We start from the raw sequence: 13236 nt of genomic DNA, 5'->3' as shown, positions 1-13236 counted from the left end.
TTAGACAAATCACGGGGAGTGAACATAAGCAGTTAAGCGCTCTAGAATCATTTTAATCACTTGATGCAAAAGCATAAGCCTGGAAGTGAGGACTAAGCTTAACATTTTTGTCACGTAGATCCAGCACAGGAAAGAAGTGACCCATTTCACCATGTGTAATATGCTGTGAAACCGCACCATCTAAAAGCTTAGGGACAAGGTAATTCGAACTCGAAAATGTCACCTGTTGAGACACCACTTGAAGACAATCGTACATTAGAATTAGAATGAAATTGATCATATAGAGTAAGAGCAGATAATATTTTTTTAGCTCATGCATAAAAACCACTAAACTAGTATGATCCTTAATTTCATAGAAATCAACCCTAACGGGTATTTATGCAATTTCATTATTTTTATCTGCTATAAAACAATTCAGCACTGCACCAAAATCTCGTTTATCAAGTTTTATAACTAGGGCAAACCTTAGGTGCAACTGTGGCACCGTGCCACAGTTGCATCTAGCCGTTGGATGTTAGTGGACCCCACTAATCTAACTACATCCAACGGCTAGATGCAACTGTGGTACGATGCCACAGTTGCACCGTAGCATGATCCTTATAACTATAAGAAAAGTCTTAAAAAATAAAATATAATAAAACTATAAGAAGTCAAGTGTTATTTGACATGAACGATGGTACAATACATGATACAAATCTCTCTCTCTCTCTCTCTCTCTTTCATTTCAGTGACCGACCAAACTCCCCTACAGAACAGAAGCTGTTGAAGAAGCCCAGTTTTGTACATCGTTGTGAGAAATAAAGAGTTACTAGTTGGTGCAATCGAATCCATGGCAAACAGAAAGCCATATTATGAGGACTAGAATTAGCAAGATTCCGAGAACGACTAACTTTATCTTCATGTTTTGATACCACATTTTACGCCGGATTTGAGTTCCCGCTTTCTTGTACGCCTGGGCCTGAAAATGCAGCAAAGAGAGTTGGAAGGTTGAAGGGTGTGTAAAAGTTAAAAAAAAAAAGTCTCTGTGGAGTCTATATTCATCGCGTTAAACCTACCTGCTCACGCAAGTTTTCGGTTTTGTCGGCAAGATTCTGAATGTTTTCACCTCTGTCCACAGCCTGAAAGGAATATCTTAGATCAGATGAACAAACAAAGAACTTATTTCTTTTGTAACTTTATCACATGTTTCACCTAATCAGATGAGCTTTAGGATGCAACACAGGGAAAAGCTCAAAATGTAGCTAATCCATAAAACAGAACAGAAATAATGCACGTAATTTTAACACCCCAAACAGGGGTACATGGTGTAGAATTGCTGTTTCTTGGTTGCCAGAGAGTCTCTAAATGTAAACTTCCATTCTAATCATATAGACCAACAACAAATCTTCCTCTTCGAGCATCCACAAACCAATAATGATGGCAACCAAGTTCATTTTGATCCATTGAAATTAAATTCTCAAAACCATTCATATATAAAGCAAGGAACCAGCAATACATGGTGCGTACTTTTCACAAGAGGAAGAAGTGTGGACTCTGGTAATAATGACATCACTAATCAAAGCACTTAAAGTACATCAAGAGAATAACACAAGTGCATGAATGAAAACACTTGAAACAAACTACATTTTTTCAGATAGTAAATTTACCTTGTCGATATTCTCCAACATTATGCTTTTGACTTCTGAAACTTGAGCCTTTACTTTTATTAGCTTTTCAATCTCTTCGGCGTGGTCAATGATATATTTCATGTGCTCTTTCATAAGTGGCCTGTAGATTAGGACTTGTTCATTAACCTTTAGCTACAAATATTCAGCACAAATTCAGGGCAAAATTAAAGTAAACATTTGACAGTTTTCACAATGAACGTACCCAAATTCCTTGTTAAGACTCTTGGCAATAGCAGTATCTGCTTTACCACCGCCATACCGTTTCTTAAAGTCTGCTCTCATACGCTCCAAAAAAGCAATAGAGATCTGCTTGCTAACAGATTCTTTGGCAACAACGCAGTAGGCTGCCAATTTGAAAAGGCAGAGTCAAGAGGACTAGAGTAATTGAAACTCCGCACCTCAGATGACAGAGAATGCATTAGTTTTGACACTAGCAGAACAAAACAAATTGCTTATGGCCACGCTATTTGTCCAATTTACTGTATATACAATATACATAACTCTATGACAATTACACCTAAATCACTTCATTCAGAACATATAATCTGCAAACCACTTCAAATCCACAGAGCATATACATTATTACCAGAGTGAAGGGCTAATTGGAACATTCCGACAAACTTTGATGCTTGAAGATTTTAATGTTAAACCTTCTCATCAAAATCTATTGCTCTAATCTGCAAGCCGCTTCAAAATCACAAAGCATATGCGTTTTAACCAGAGTGAAGAGCTAATGGGAACATTCCAACAACCTTTGATGCTTGAAGATATTAATGTTAAACCTTCTCATCAAAATCTATTTCTATGAAAGATTATTGTAGCTGGACTTAGCTCCAGTAACATGTACCAAGAACAGATTCTTTTACCCTCTATAGATGAACCATTTGTTTAATGACAATAAATCAAGCTACAATGATCACCATAGGCTGATGAAGGCTTTTGGATTCTTCAAACATCAGTCAAAAGGCAAATGAAAAAACTAACAACCTAAAGTTCTAAACCCACCTTCCACCAACAAAAAATTAAAAAAAATAGAAGGCAAAAATCTGAATCTCTATAAGCTATATAGGTTTGTCTATCACGAAATGTAATCACTGCAAGGGAACTTCCAATATCTGACCACAAAATAAGACATCTTTCCTGGTTCACAAATCGCCAAGGGCAAGCACATGCACACCATACTCATGGAAATGGACGCAGAGATCAATAATGAAAAGACATATCAAATAATCATCTCCAAATTTAAGTTTTAATCATCAGATGGAAATTGAACCTTGTAACACCAAATACATTTATCTATACAAACTCGCCCATACAAACTAACGTGGCATGATATAATTGGAAAAGTAAAAATATAAAAAGTCAATCCAACAAATGGTAGTAAAGAACATGTTTTTACTCATCCAATCATATCATATCACGTCAGTATATATGAATGAGTTTTCTATAGATATTTAACACGTAGTGAATCCTTCTCTTATTGCAAAAAGACAAACCACCAGTTCTTTAAACAAAGAGTTGCAAGAGACAAAATCGTTAACAGAGATGAAATAACTAAATTTTTCTTTTTCAAACTCGTTGTAAGCAGGATACTCAACTTCAACTATCAAATATACCCAACACTTGTTTTCAATTGGAATAATGCTATAAATACAAACCATGCACGAACTCTATTCAGAAAAATTGATGTGATAATGATGTTGTTACATGTCTCACATTTTAAAGAGAATAAATGAAAATAAATAATATAGGAAATGTGGTGATCATATAAGTCATCACGTCATATCAAATTGTAAGAATAGAGTTCATACAAAATTCATATTTTCAGTATTATTATTTCAATTGTACGGGCTGATACATAATACTAACAGAGAATTTAATCATGTTAAAAGCATTTCTAAGTAAACGAAGAATATTTGTAACCATTTTCACATTAGATCCAACTACTTTAAGCTACAGTTAAACTTTAATAAACTCCCTTAAATTGAAAATAAACAAATATTCTTAAAATTACCGTAACCATCTTCAACGAGGAAGTTGAAAGTGTGGTGGTCGCAATTGTAAGTGAACTTGTTGTTAGAAGAAGGCAGCCTCTGCAAGCACTGAGCTGCAATCGCCGGGAAGTTGCCAGTGAACTCGGTGTACTCCGCCAATATCATCGTGCCACGTGCCACGAAGCTGTATATGAACGATTCCTGACTCATTTGAATTGCTACTGAGTCACGGCTCGGCCTCCACTCGGTTTAGAAGAAGAGAGAGGGGAAACACGATCAGACAAAAAAGAGACTGGTCTGGTTTCACGTCAAGTGTTTTCTAGGCTTTGTTTGGTTCCATTTTTATTTTATTTTATTTTATTTTTTACTTTGGTTGGAAGAAAGAATTTTTTTGTATTTTTGTTTTTAGAAGGTTTTATATAGTCATATAGGGGACGAGATTTAACATTTACGTCCTTGAATTTAATATTTTATCGAATGAAAGTATAATTTTTCAAATTATATTATATAGGTCCTCATCTCTTGTCGAATCTGAGGACTGACCTCGTGTTAATTTGCCCACTCGGGGTCAAATAAACATATTAATATCATGAGGAGTTGAGGATGATTTAGACAAAATAATGGAATTAGTAGGGATGGCAATGGGGAGGGGAGGGGAGGGGAGTGGATCGATCTCCCCGTACCCATCCTCGATATTTTGCATATGTCTCCATCCCCTCCCCGTCCCCGTCAGAATTACTTGAGAGAATCTATATCCCCTCCCCGAATAATAACAGGGGATCCCCGAGGGTCCCCGATCCCCGAATAACTAATACATTTTTTTTCGATTTTGAGTTAATCATATTAAAATAAAAAATTCAAATAAAAGTAAAGTTCGAAATATATCTTATATTAATATCTATTACAAAAGTCACATACATTAAATTAGTAAGTAACATAACATGCAAGGGATATAAACTTCTTTTACAAACTATCATGAACAAATTAATAGTCTAATACAAAATTGTTACAAATAAAATCGAATTTAAATTCAAAATTAACTTTTTCAATGGTGGCGTGGGCACTTTATAAATGTTGACTATTCCCTTTACAACACAATAGTTAAATCGGAGCAAATCAAAAGTAAATATTAGATTAGATTATATTAGATATTAAAATTGTGATTCGCTGTGGGCAATTATAACATCTAAAATTAAATAAAAAATAGATTTAAGTTTAAAATATTTAAAGAATATTAAAATTAAAAAAAATGTTTGGCTAATAGAATCTACTCGGTCATTTTAATGTCCTAAATAAAAATTTAGAACTTTAATTAGCTAATTAGGCCTAAAAGTTTAATAATATAAATATTTTGATATTTTTTATTTTTACCAATATTTATAATTTTATAATTTATTTACTAGTAATTTTAAAAAATTAAAATAAAATTAAAAATTAAAATGGGGAAATGGGTAGGGGATGGAGATTCCACCTCATCCCGTCCCCTCCCCGAATAAGAAATTGGGTAAAAAAATTTCCTCGTTCCCTCCCCGAATAAGAAATTGGGTATGAAATTATCCTCATACCCTCCCCGAATGGGGAAAATCCCCGAGGGTACCCGTCCCCGTGGGGATTTTTGCCATCCCTAGGAATTAGGGACCTCTTTTATGGAACTAAAAAACTATATCCTTATTTGAGAAATTATATAAATTTAAGGATTTAGATGAAAATCCGCCTTTTTAGCTTTATGAGCTAGAAACGACGCGTTTTGACTTGGATTGGTTGAATGTGACTTGGTAAATTAGACTTTGTAAAAGTTGATGTGCTCTTTCCCTTAGAATTTTCATTTTTTGTTTTAATTTTTTCTTTGCGGTAATTATGTGAAAAGGACTAATTTGATTGAGTAAAGCAAAGAATGAGAGAGAGAGAGAGACTAGAGAGCGAAAGTGGAAAAGCTTCGTTAAACTGAGATTCCGACTTGGCCTTGCGGCGATCAATTAATTCAATAATAAATTAGTGGAAAATGAAAATATTAAAAATCATTATTGGTGGACCAACTGGACAGGCAATTATTTGCGGCGCTTAAAAAAAATATATATATTACAGTGACAATAAACAACTATCTTCACTTTGAGAGAGAATTATGGGCTGCGCTTGAGTCCGCATGCCTTGACAAGGAGCGATATCTCTCATTGGGAAAAAAATGTTATATTTTTCTCTCTCTCTCTCTCTCTCTCTCTCTCTCTCTTTCTTCATATTTTCATCGTCTCATATTTTTTCACCTTTCACATCGAAAAATAACAACCTTGCTTGGAATTCACAAAGCACTTGTTCATGAACCAACATAGCCAGTGAAAGAAGACAGCAAGTTTGCCTAATAGACTAAATCCACTAAACAACTAGTATTCATCGGTTTCTTTGCATTTTTACCTTCTCTAATATTCAAGAAACGTTCATTTCACTCTACTCACATTTTGAAAATGAAAAGATTGTCTTCACTCAAATTAAGGAAGTAAATTAAACTCTCACAATATGCTGTGGGGACTTAAACCCATGACCTCACAATTGTGAGATTTGAGTTCTAACCACTAGATTTTTTCAATCTTTGTTATTGAATAAACAAACTTTGTCTGCTTTTAATTTACAGCCAACTTTCAATTTCAATCCCACTCCATAATTGAATCATATAATATACTCTTCAATCTTCGTAGCATAACAAATTTGCGTCATCCATTAACTCTTCTATAGCGCCAAATTTAAAGACAAATTTCTCAAAATCCAATGTACATTTCAAATTAATTTTCAAGCTTTAATTTGTATTACCTCTCACCATATATCAGCAAATCAAAATTGACCGATAAAAAATGGGGGAAAATTAGTTAAGACCAAAATTTACCCTAAACTAAGTTTTTAAAAGCAAGGCTGGTTAGAATAAAAGTGAGAGAGAGAAAAAATTGTGTATTTTTAATTTTTTTAACAGGGATAAATTTGAAAATGTATGTAATTGATTGAATAATGGGGGTTAATGAGATAAACTGAGGGATTGAAGTATCACCACTCCTTTCTAACGTGGGTCTTTTTAAGGCCATCCATGTCAACTATGATCATGATTAGTATGAGTAATAAAAGCTACCGGATGTAGAAAATATATGTAGTTTTTAAATAAAAATTAATATATACGGTGAGAATATAATTTTTAAATAATAATCATATATACATTTTTTTATAAATTTTCAATCATACAAGTGTAGAATAAAATTAATTTAACTTTCAAATCATAACAGTAAGTATTTACCAAACTTTAAAGTTATAACTTAAAAGTTGAAGGTAACCAAGCAACCATAATAACGATCAATTTATTTTTAAATGAACTGTTGATTTTTACCTAAAATTGACAAAAAGTGACTGTAATAAATATGGGTGGGCATAAACCAATAACCCATGGGTTTACCCAAACCCAACCAAAATAAAATGGATTGGGTTGGGTAAATCATGAAAATGGGTTAAATTTGAATTTTTATGTAAAAAATTATTTTATAATGGTTTGGGTATGATTTATCCATGGGCCGGGACAAATTCTCAAAATTAATTCCATTGTTTTGAATTAAACAAAGTAATTTTTACAGAAAATTACTTTGTTTTCAGAAAATTACAAAGTAATTTTCAGACAATTATAGAAAATTAAACAAAGGAATTAAACAAATTAATTCCATTGTTTTCAATTCCAAAATCTTGCATTCAAATTCAATTTCTCACCATTTTTGACACCTCCTATTCGACATAGATTCTTCAGAAGAACTTAAACATCGCATTTAAGACCATTTCTGAAGATTCCTTGCTGGAAAAACTCCTTAAGGAGCCATCCAATCTCCCTATGATTTTCGAGGCTCCAATATTTAGGGGTGGGCAAGGGTCGGGGTTGACCCAACCCGCATGTAGAACGGGTTGAAATTTTTCAACCCGACCCAACCTGCAGTTTTGCTGGTTGGTTTGATTGGCTTGGACTTTTGAAAAAATCTATTTTTTATAGTCTAATTAAATATTGAACAAAAATAAATTAATTAATCAAAAAAATGTAAATATTAAAATCTTTAGAATAATGTATTATTTTAGTTATTATTAATTATTGTTATTATTATTTTTATTAATATTATCATTATTAACATTTATTATTATTATTGATGTTATTTTTTAATTAATATCATTTTTGTAATAATATTTATACATGTACCTAGTTAATAAAAATTATATTATTTAATATTATGAGTATTTTAATAAATTGATTCTCATTCACATTTTTTATTCTCATTTATTTTGCCAAGTAAACATATCAATAACATTTCAACATATTTCTATTCCCATTTATTTTTATTAAATAAATATTAAAATTTTATTCTCATTTCTCATTCTTACTCGAGCCCATTCATATTCCCAATTCATTTTCATTTCACCTAATTATCATTTTCTAAAATAAACGCACCGTTAAATTTGAGGTCCAGCGTCGGGCTCTTTTGCATTCCCAACAATATACGAGTGTGAAGGATACTGAAAAGTATACAAGTGATCACACCCTACACTTCCTCAAACTTCAATAATCAAGCGTGGCCCCACTCGGGCGCGGTTCATTGATTAATCACCTCGTGATCTACGTGAAAATCAGTACGCTAACGCCACTGATTATGCGTCTGGTCTGCTTCTATTCACACAAATCCCTCATCACTCTTTCAAATCAATTTTTCATTTTTCTCTTTTGCCCGCCCAAACAGGTCCTTAAGCCCCAAATTCAAACTCTCACCTGACTTGTATTTCAAAATCTTCGGACACCACACACTCACTCTCTTTATCTCTCTCACATCTTCATCTTTCAGATCAGAACTGTACTCCTAAACGACAACGTTGTTAAATCTGTCCTTAAATTTAATTAAACCCTAGAAAACATTGGAAAAAAAAAATCAAAATCAATCCAGTTTTGTGGTAATGGCTAATGTGGAATCTGATTCAACTCCTTCAGTGCCAGTATCTGCTCCACTTGTACCTGTGCTTACACATAATCTATCTATTTATTTTTGCTCATTTTTATTTCTTTTTCTTTTTCTTTTGACTGAAAATTAATTATAAATTTACTTTGTCCTTTTTGTTTTTGCAGAAAAAGGAAAATATTACTCCTGTCGGCTCCAAAATTGCGGTATGCTTGTTATTTTTTATTTTCTTTTTTTTTTTCCCTAAAAAACATGTTATCATTTACATTGGCATTTGAAGTGGCAACACTGTTTTTGGAAAATATTTTGTAATTAATTAATTAATTTTCTGTTAGGAATTAAATGAGTCGAGAGCAGAGTTGCTTAATAGAATTCAAGGCCTGAAACAGGTGAATTGATTTTTTTCTTTTTTAAATAATTTTGTTACCTTTGCGGCACTGTTGATTGTGATTATAAAGGGGTGTTTATAATTATTTGGTTTAGGATTTGCAAAACTGGAGATCGAAGCTAGATACTCAAGTCAAGATCTATCGTGATGTAAGTTTCTTGTTTGTTTTAACTTAACTGATATTTGCTTAGTCTTCAAATTCAACTTGTGCTGCATTTTCTGTTTAGTAATTGGAAATAAATGAACTCAGAACCAGCTTTGTGATTTTTATTTGATTCTTTGCTTTTGATTAGATCGCTATATTTGTTCATTAGGAAGGATGATCTAAGCTTTTTAGCTTAGTTGTTTTCTTGATGAAATGCGTTGTACTTAATGCAGGAGCTGACTGATATGAAGAAGACACTGAGTGTTGAAGTTGAGCAGCTTCGATCAGTGAGTGGTGCTTCGATAATCTTTTTCCCATGTTGATTTGAAGATGTCTTATTAACGAAAAATAGTTTCTCTCTGAATGAAATTAGGAATTTCAAGAATTGAGGAACACTCTTCAGCAACAACAAGATGATGTTACTGCTAGTCTCAGAAATCTGGGGGTGCGTTCTCTTATTCATTCTCCTATTTGTTTCCTAGCTAATATAGAGCTTAGTAGAAGCACATTTATCGATGCTTTATAAACTTTTGCAGTTGCAGGATTTCTCGGGAGATGACAAGGAAAGAAAAGATGATCCCAATATAAACGGAAAAGATGAGGAAGTTCATGCTATTGCTACCCCTGTGGAGGATAATGCTAAGGCAGATGATAAGTAGAGGGTTTTGATTTATGAGTGCACTACTTTTTGTCTTCTCTGAGGGAAATTAGTGTCTTTCTGAATTATCTACCTTCCTGTATTTGTTAAAATCTGTGACTAGCTGTTGTCCCAAGTGAACTTCTATCTGAATCAATTTTTATGGATTTGTTTTCATTTAAATCACGTATCTCTTTCCATAAAGTCCTTACCAAAATTTTTGAATTGCTTGATAATGACACCCTTTCATTTCAAACTTCGTTCTGTTTCTTTGCTAGCTGCTAGCTGGTATTGGATATTCGAATTTCCCAGCTCTGTATGCTTTGGCCATTTATGTCAACAAAAAATGCAACCTTCAAAGGCCTCAAAATTCAAAAGGCTGTGCCAGGGAGATCAGCAGGGTTAGCTTTTGCTTGTAGGTCCAACAGCTTATTTGAATCAGTGAAATAAGGCGACAAAAATCATGAAAGAATAAGCAGGTATTAATGGTAGCTCCACTTACTGCCCCGTTAATTCAAGTAGTTTTAGCTTTATTGAAGTAAATTGTTCTAGGTTGTAAAACGTTCTTTTTTTTATTTTGGTGTCTTCCTCTCAATTGTTGCACCAATTCATTGATCATGCTTCATACATGATCACTTCCTTTAGCTTTCATTTCCTTTTCTAAATGGTTCGAATTAATTGCCATTATCAAATATTATAAATATATCAAATATTTTTTTTTTTTCAAAGGCACAGGACGGCCTTTTGGGCATTTCAACCTCCAAAACTTCAGCTTGGCCTCATATTCCTCCTCCTCCGCCCCATCACCACGGCCACCACTGTCGTTCACTGACCTTCCCAGAATACCGGAACACAACTTTCTCAGGCATCCGAAAGGACCTCCCATTGGTGTGAGATGACAATGCCTGAGCCTTACTCAACCTTCTCATTTTAGCAATTTCAGAAAATAAGCATCCCAGGTGGAAATGGTAAGCATTACGGAGCGGAGAAGACGGATCGTACGTATCACAGAAAGTTCAGCTATAAAAATATATATATATATATTCGCACAATATCTAAAAAGATAAATGTACCTCTACTCACATTTGTAGGAACTTGAAATATATACCACAATACGGGGAGCAATCTATCAAACGAAGAGCTTGCAGAAAGACCAAAATCATCAATACTTTGGTAGTATAACAACGCTAACTCATTGAAGCGCCTCCAAAGAGCAAAAAGCTCTGTAATTGACATCATCATAAAGGATTGCTGGTAAAGAAAAAGAAAGTGGATAATTTTTGCTGTGCAATTGTAAGCAAGATTATTCCAATTAATACGAAATGTGGAACAAATTTCAGTTGAGTAGTATGCAAGCAGATAGGTCTGGTTTTAGAGTATTTGGAGCCTCGGCCAAATTTTTTTGTAAGATCTCTCTTTATTTTACACTTTCAATACTCAAAGAAATGTAAAAGGACTTAAAATTCATTTCATCTTTAACTCTTCAATTTTAACAGTAATAGTAAAAAATTTAAAAAAACAAAACAAAATCTAAAAAAAATCAAGATGATTTTTTTTTAACTTCCTTTAGAATTATTACAAAATTAAACAAACAAATAATAAGAATAATATTATTTTTAAATAGATATTTCAAATGATAACACATAAAAAGTTCAGATGATGAATTGATTATCAAATAATAGACACAGACTTTGTATTTCAAAAAACTAATTTTTTCTTATTTAATGAACCAATGAATGTAATAATTTTCTTTATAAATAAAGGAGGAAGAATTTTTTTTATCTATTGATATTTCAAATTATAAGGTTTTAATAGAAATCAAAAGGAATATTAAAATTGAAATATTTCAATGTTAAATAATCAAGTTCTTTTAGGAAACTGAAAAGGTAAAGAATTTAATTTTCTTTTTCTTGGAAAGACTAATAATGAATGAGTTAATGGTTAAATAACATTATTAATCATATTTCTTTAATGCTAAAGTAACCAAATATTGATTTTCTATTAAAAAATAATTCTTAATTATAAAGATGTTAAAGTTACCAAATATTTGGATAACTGATAGTCAAATAAACTATTCTACAACACATAATTTAAGAAAAGATTTTTGTTAATTAGAGAATTATTAAGAAAATACTAAAAAAAATGAGGGTTTTAAAAAAATGTGAGGTTTTAGACGATCGCCTTATTTGTCTATAATTAAAGCCACTCATAAGCAGATATACATCCTATCTTAACAGATAAACAAGTCAAATAATATGTTAGACATTAAGAGAATTAAAGAGAATATACATAGAAAAAAGGAGTTTGCTGATAACAGTTTTGCTTATACTAAGGATTTGCCCATCAGTTATCCAAATGAGTTGAGTTCAAAACACTTCATCAACACTAGTACACTACAGCCAGAAAAGAAAAGTACAGATAACAATTGAATATGTAAACAAGCTTGAGGTTTGTTTCTTATAGAAAGAAAATATGTAATACTAGCTGAAAAGCAGAAAGCATGTTTGAGGATGTCTTGGCACAGCTATACTGCAAGTTGATGAAAAAGCTTTTCCACCAAACAAGTTCCTGGCAGTGCATGCAAATCATACCACATATTTTCCGACTGAAATTAAGCCTAAGAGAGAGGAGCATACGGGCAAGATTTTAAAATGGAAACTAGCTCCATAGATGTACTATCATGGCAATTATTTAGTTCAATAAGTGCAACTTCTGTGCAACCTACAGCAATTGCTTCCAAACCCGTATCACTCAGGAAGCAGCAATCAGTTGAGAGTAAGATTTTTTAACTTCTTACACCCCTTCCCCACAGCATCGCAGGCCCCTGCAGCATAAGATAGACTAACTCAAACTTCATGTTAATTGCAGCAAAGGCAACCATGTTCGATTAGATGCCTTGTTCAAAAATAATTTTTCAGTTTTACTCACGAAATAGCTATTATTGAATGCTGAATCATCTGGGGTTATGAGATGAGAGAGACTTCCCCCGGCATGGTTAATTTATTCATTTTTAAGTCATGGAAGATATGTACTGCAGACATGAATGAATGAATACTTTGCTTCGTTAGAGACTTAGGAGGATACACTTTCAGGGTCATGTCTCATATCAACAATATATTCATTAGCAACATTTTAACATCAAATGCTTTCAGAAAAGCAAGGCAGTTTTGAACTTGCGTAATGTTCTTTCATTTCTCGCCCATGGGCCTTAGTACAACAAGTAGCCACTAGCCACTAGCCGGCCAGCCATGAAGTAAATGATTACTCGCAGCTCGCTGAGGCAGTGAAATAACTTGGCTTTGATGCCCCGGCGGCCGACACCCCACCCACCCACCCCCCCACTAAAGGTGAAAATACCTTTTAGCTTACTTTGTTGATTTTTGTCTCGTCACTCTAATCAACTTCTAATACAACTTTTTTTTACATGAATCCACATCTCTTGCAAGT

General features: G+C 33.1%; 2 protein-coding genes across 4 annotated transcripts; one reads left to right on the top strand and one right to left on the bottom strand.

Annotated features, from left to right (window-relative positions):
- Nucleotides 1-617: 617 nt before the first annotated feature.
- Nucleotides 618-4023, bottom strand: LOC18032621 (vesicle-associated membrane protein 724). Its single transcript, XM_006419535.2, has 5 exons — nucleotides 3682-4023; nucleotides 1870-2011; nucleotides 1647-1767; nucleotides 1056-1118; nucleotides 618-958 (listed from the first exon to the last, which is right to left on the bottom strand). Exons 1-5 carry the CDS (start codon nucleotides 3869-3871, stop codon nucleotides 809-811), a joined length of 666 nt encoding a protein of 221 aa, XP_006419598.1. The 5' UTR covers nucleotides 3872-4023; the 3' UTR covers nucleotides 618-808.
- A 4199-nt stretch (nucleotides 4024-8222) lies between these two features.
- On the top strand, nucleotides 8223-11168 carry LOC18032637. 3 transcript variants are annotated; one of them, XM_006419532.2, is made up of 9 exons: nucleotides 8223-8671; nucleotides 8787-8825; nucleotides 8955-9008; nucleotides 9103-9156; nucleotides 9386-9439; nucleotides 9526-9597; nucleotides 9689-10268; nucleotides 10519-10787; nucleotides 10881-11168. In XM_006419532.2, exons 1-7 carry the CDS (start codon nucleotides 8618-8620, stop codon nucleotides 9809-9811), a joined length of 450 nt encoding a protein of 149 aa, XP_006419595.1. In that variant the 5' UTR covers nucleotides 8223-8617; the 3' UTR covers nucleotides 9812-10268; nucleotides 10519-10787; nucleotides 10881-11168. The 3 variants fall into 3 exon arrangements, with proteins under 3 accessions (XP_006419595.1, XP_024034717.1, XP_006419596.1); XM_024178949.1 differs by having other exon boundaries at nucleotides 8224-8677; nucleotides 10519-10757; XM_006419533.2 differs by having other exon boundaries at nucleotides 8224-8677.
- The last annotated feature ends 2068 nt before the right edge of the window (nucleotides 11169-13236 follow it).

Source organism: Citrus clementina, unplaced genomic scaffold (genome assembly GCF_000493195.1).
Source record: "Citrus clementina cultivar Clemenules unplaced genomic scaffold, Citrus_clementina_v1.0 scaffold_9, whole genome shotgun sequence".
NCBI lineage: Eukaryota > Viridiplantae > Streptophyta > Magnoliopsida > Sapindales > Rutaceae > Citrus > Citrus x clementina.
Note: the sequence above shows the minus strand (reverse complement) of the source record. Positions and strands in the feature narration are given on the sequence as shown.

Coding starts and splice junctions, on each gene's coding strand:
- LOC18032621 (XM_006419535.2), bottom strand. CDS start 3,871: ATGAGTCAGGAATCGTTCATATACAGCTTCGTGGCACGTGGCACGATG. Junction 2,012..3,681: donor CCTCGTTGAAGATGGTTACG/GTAATTTTAAGA, acceptor TCAAATTGGCAG/CCTACTGCGTTGTTGCCAAA. Junction 1,119..1,646: donor TGTTGGAGAATATCGACAAG/GTAAATTTACTA, acceptor TATTCCTTTCAG/GCTGTGGACAGAGGTGAAAA.
- LOC18032637 (XM_024178949.1), top strand. CDS start 8,618: ATGGCTAATGTGGAATCTGATTCAACTCCTTCAGTGCCAGTATCTGCT. Junction 8,826..8,954: donor CTGTCGGCTCCAAAATTGCG/GTATGCTTGTTA, acceptor ATTTTCTGTTAG/GAATTAAATGAGTCGAGAGC. Junction 9,009..9,102: donor GAATTCAAGGCCTGAAACAG/GTGAATTGATTT, acceptor TATTTGGTTTAG/GATTTGCAAAACTGGAGATC.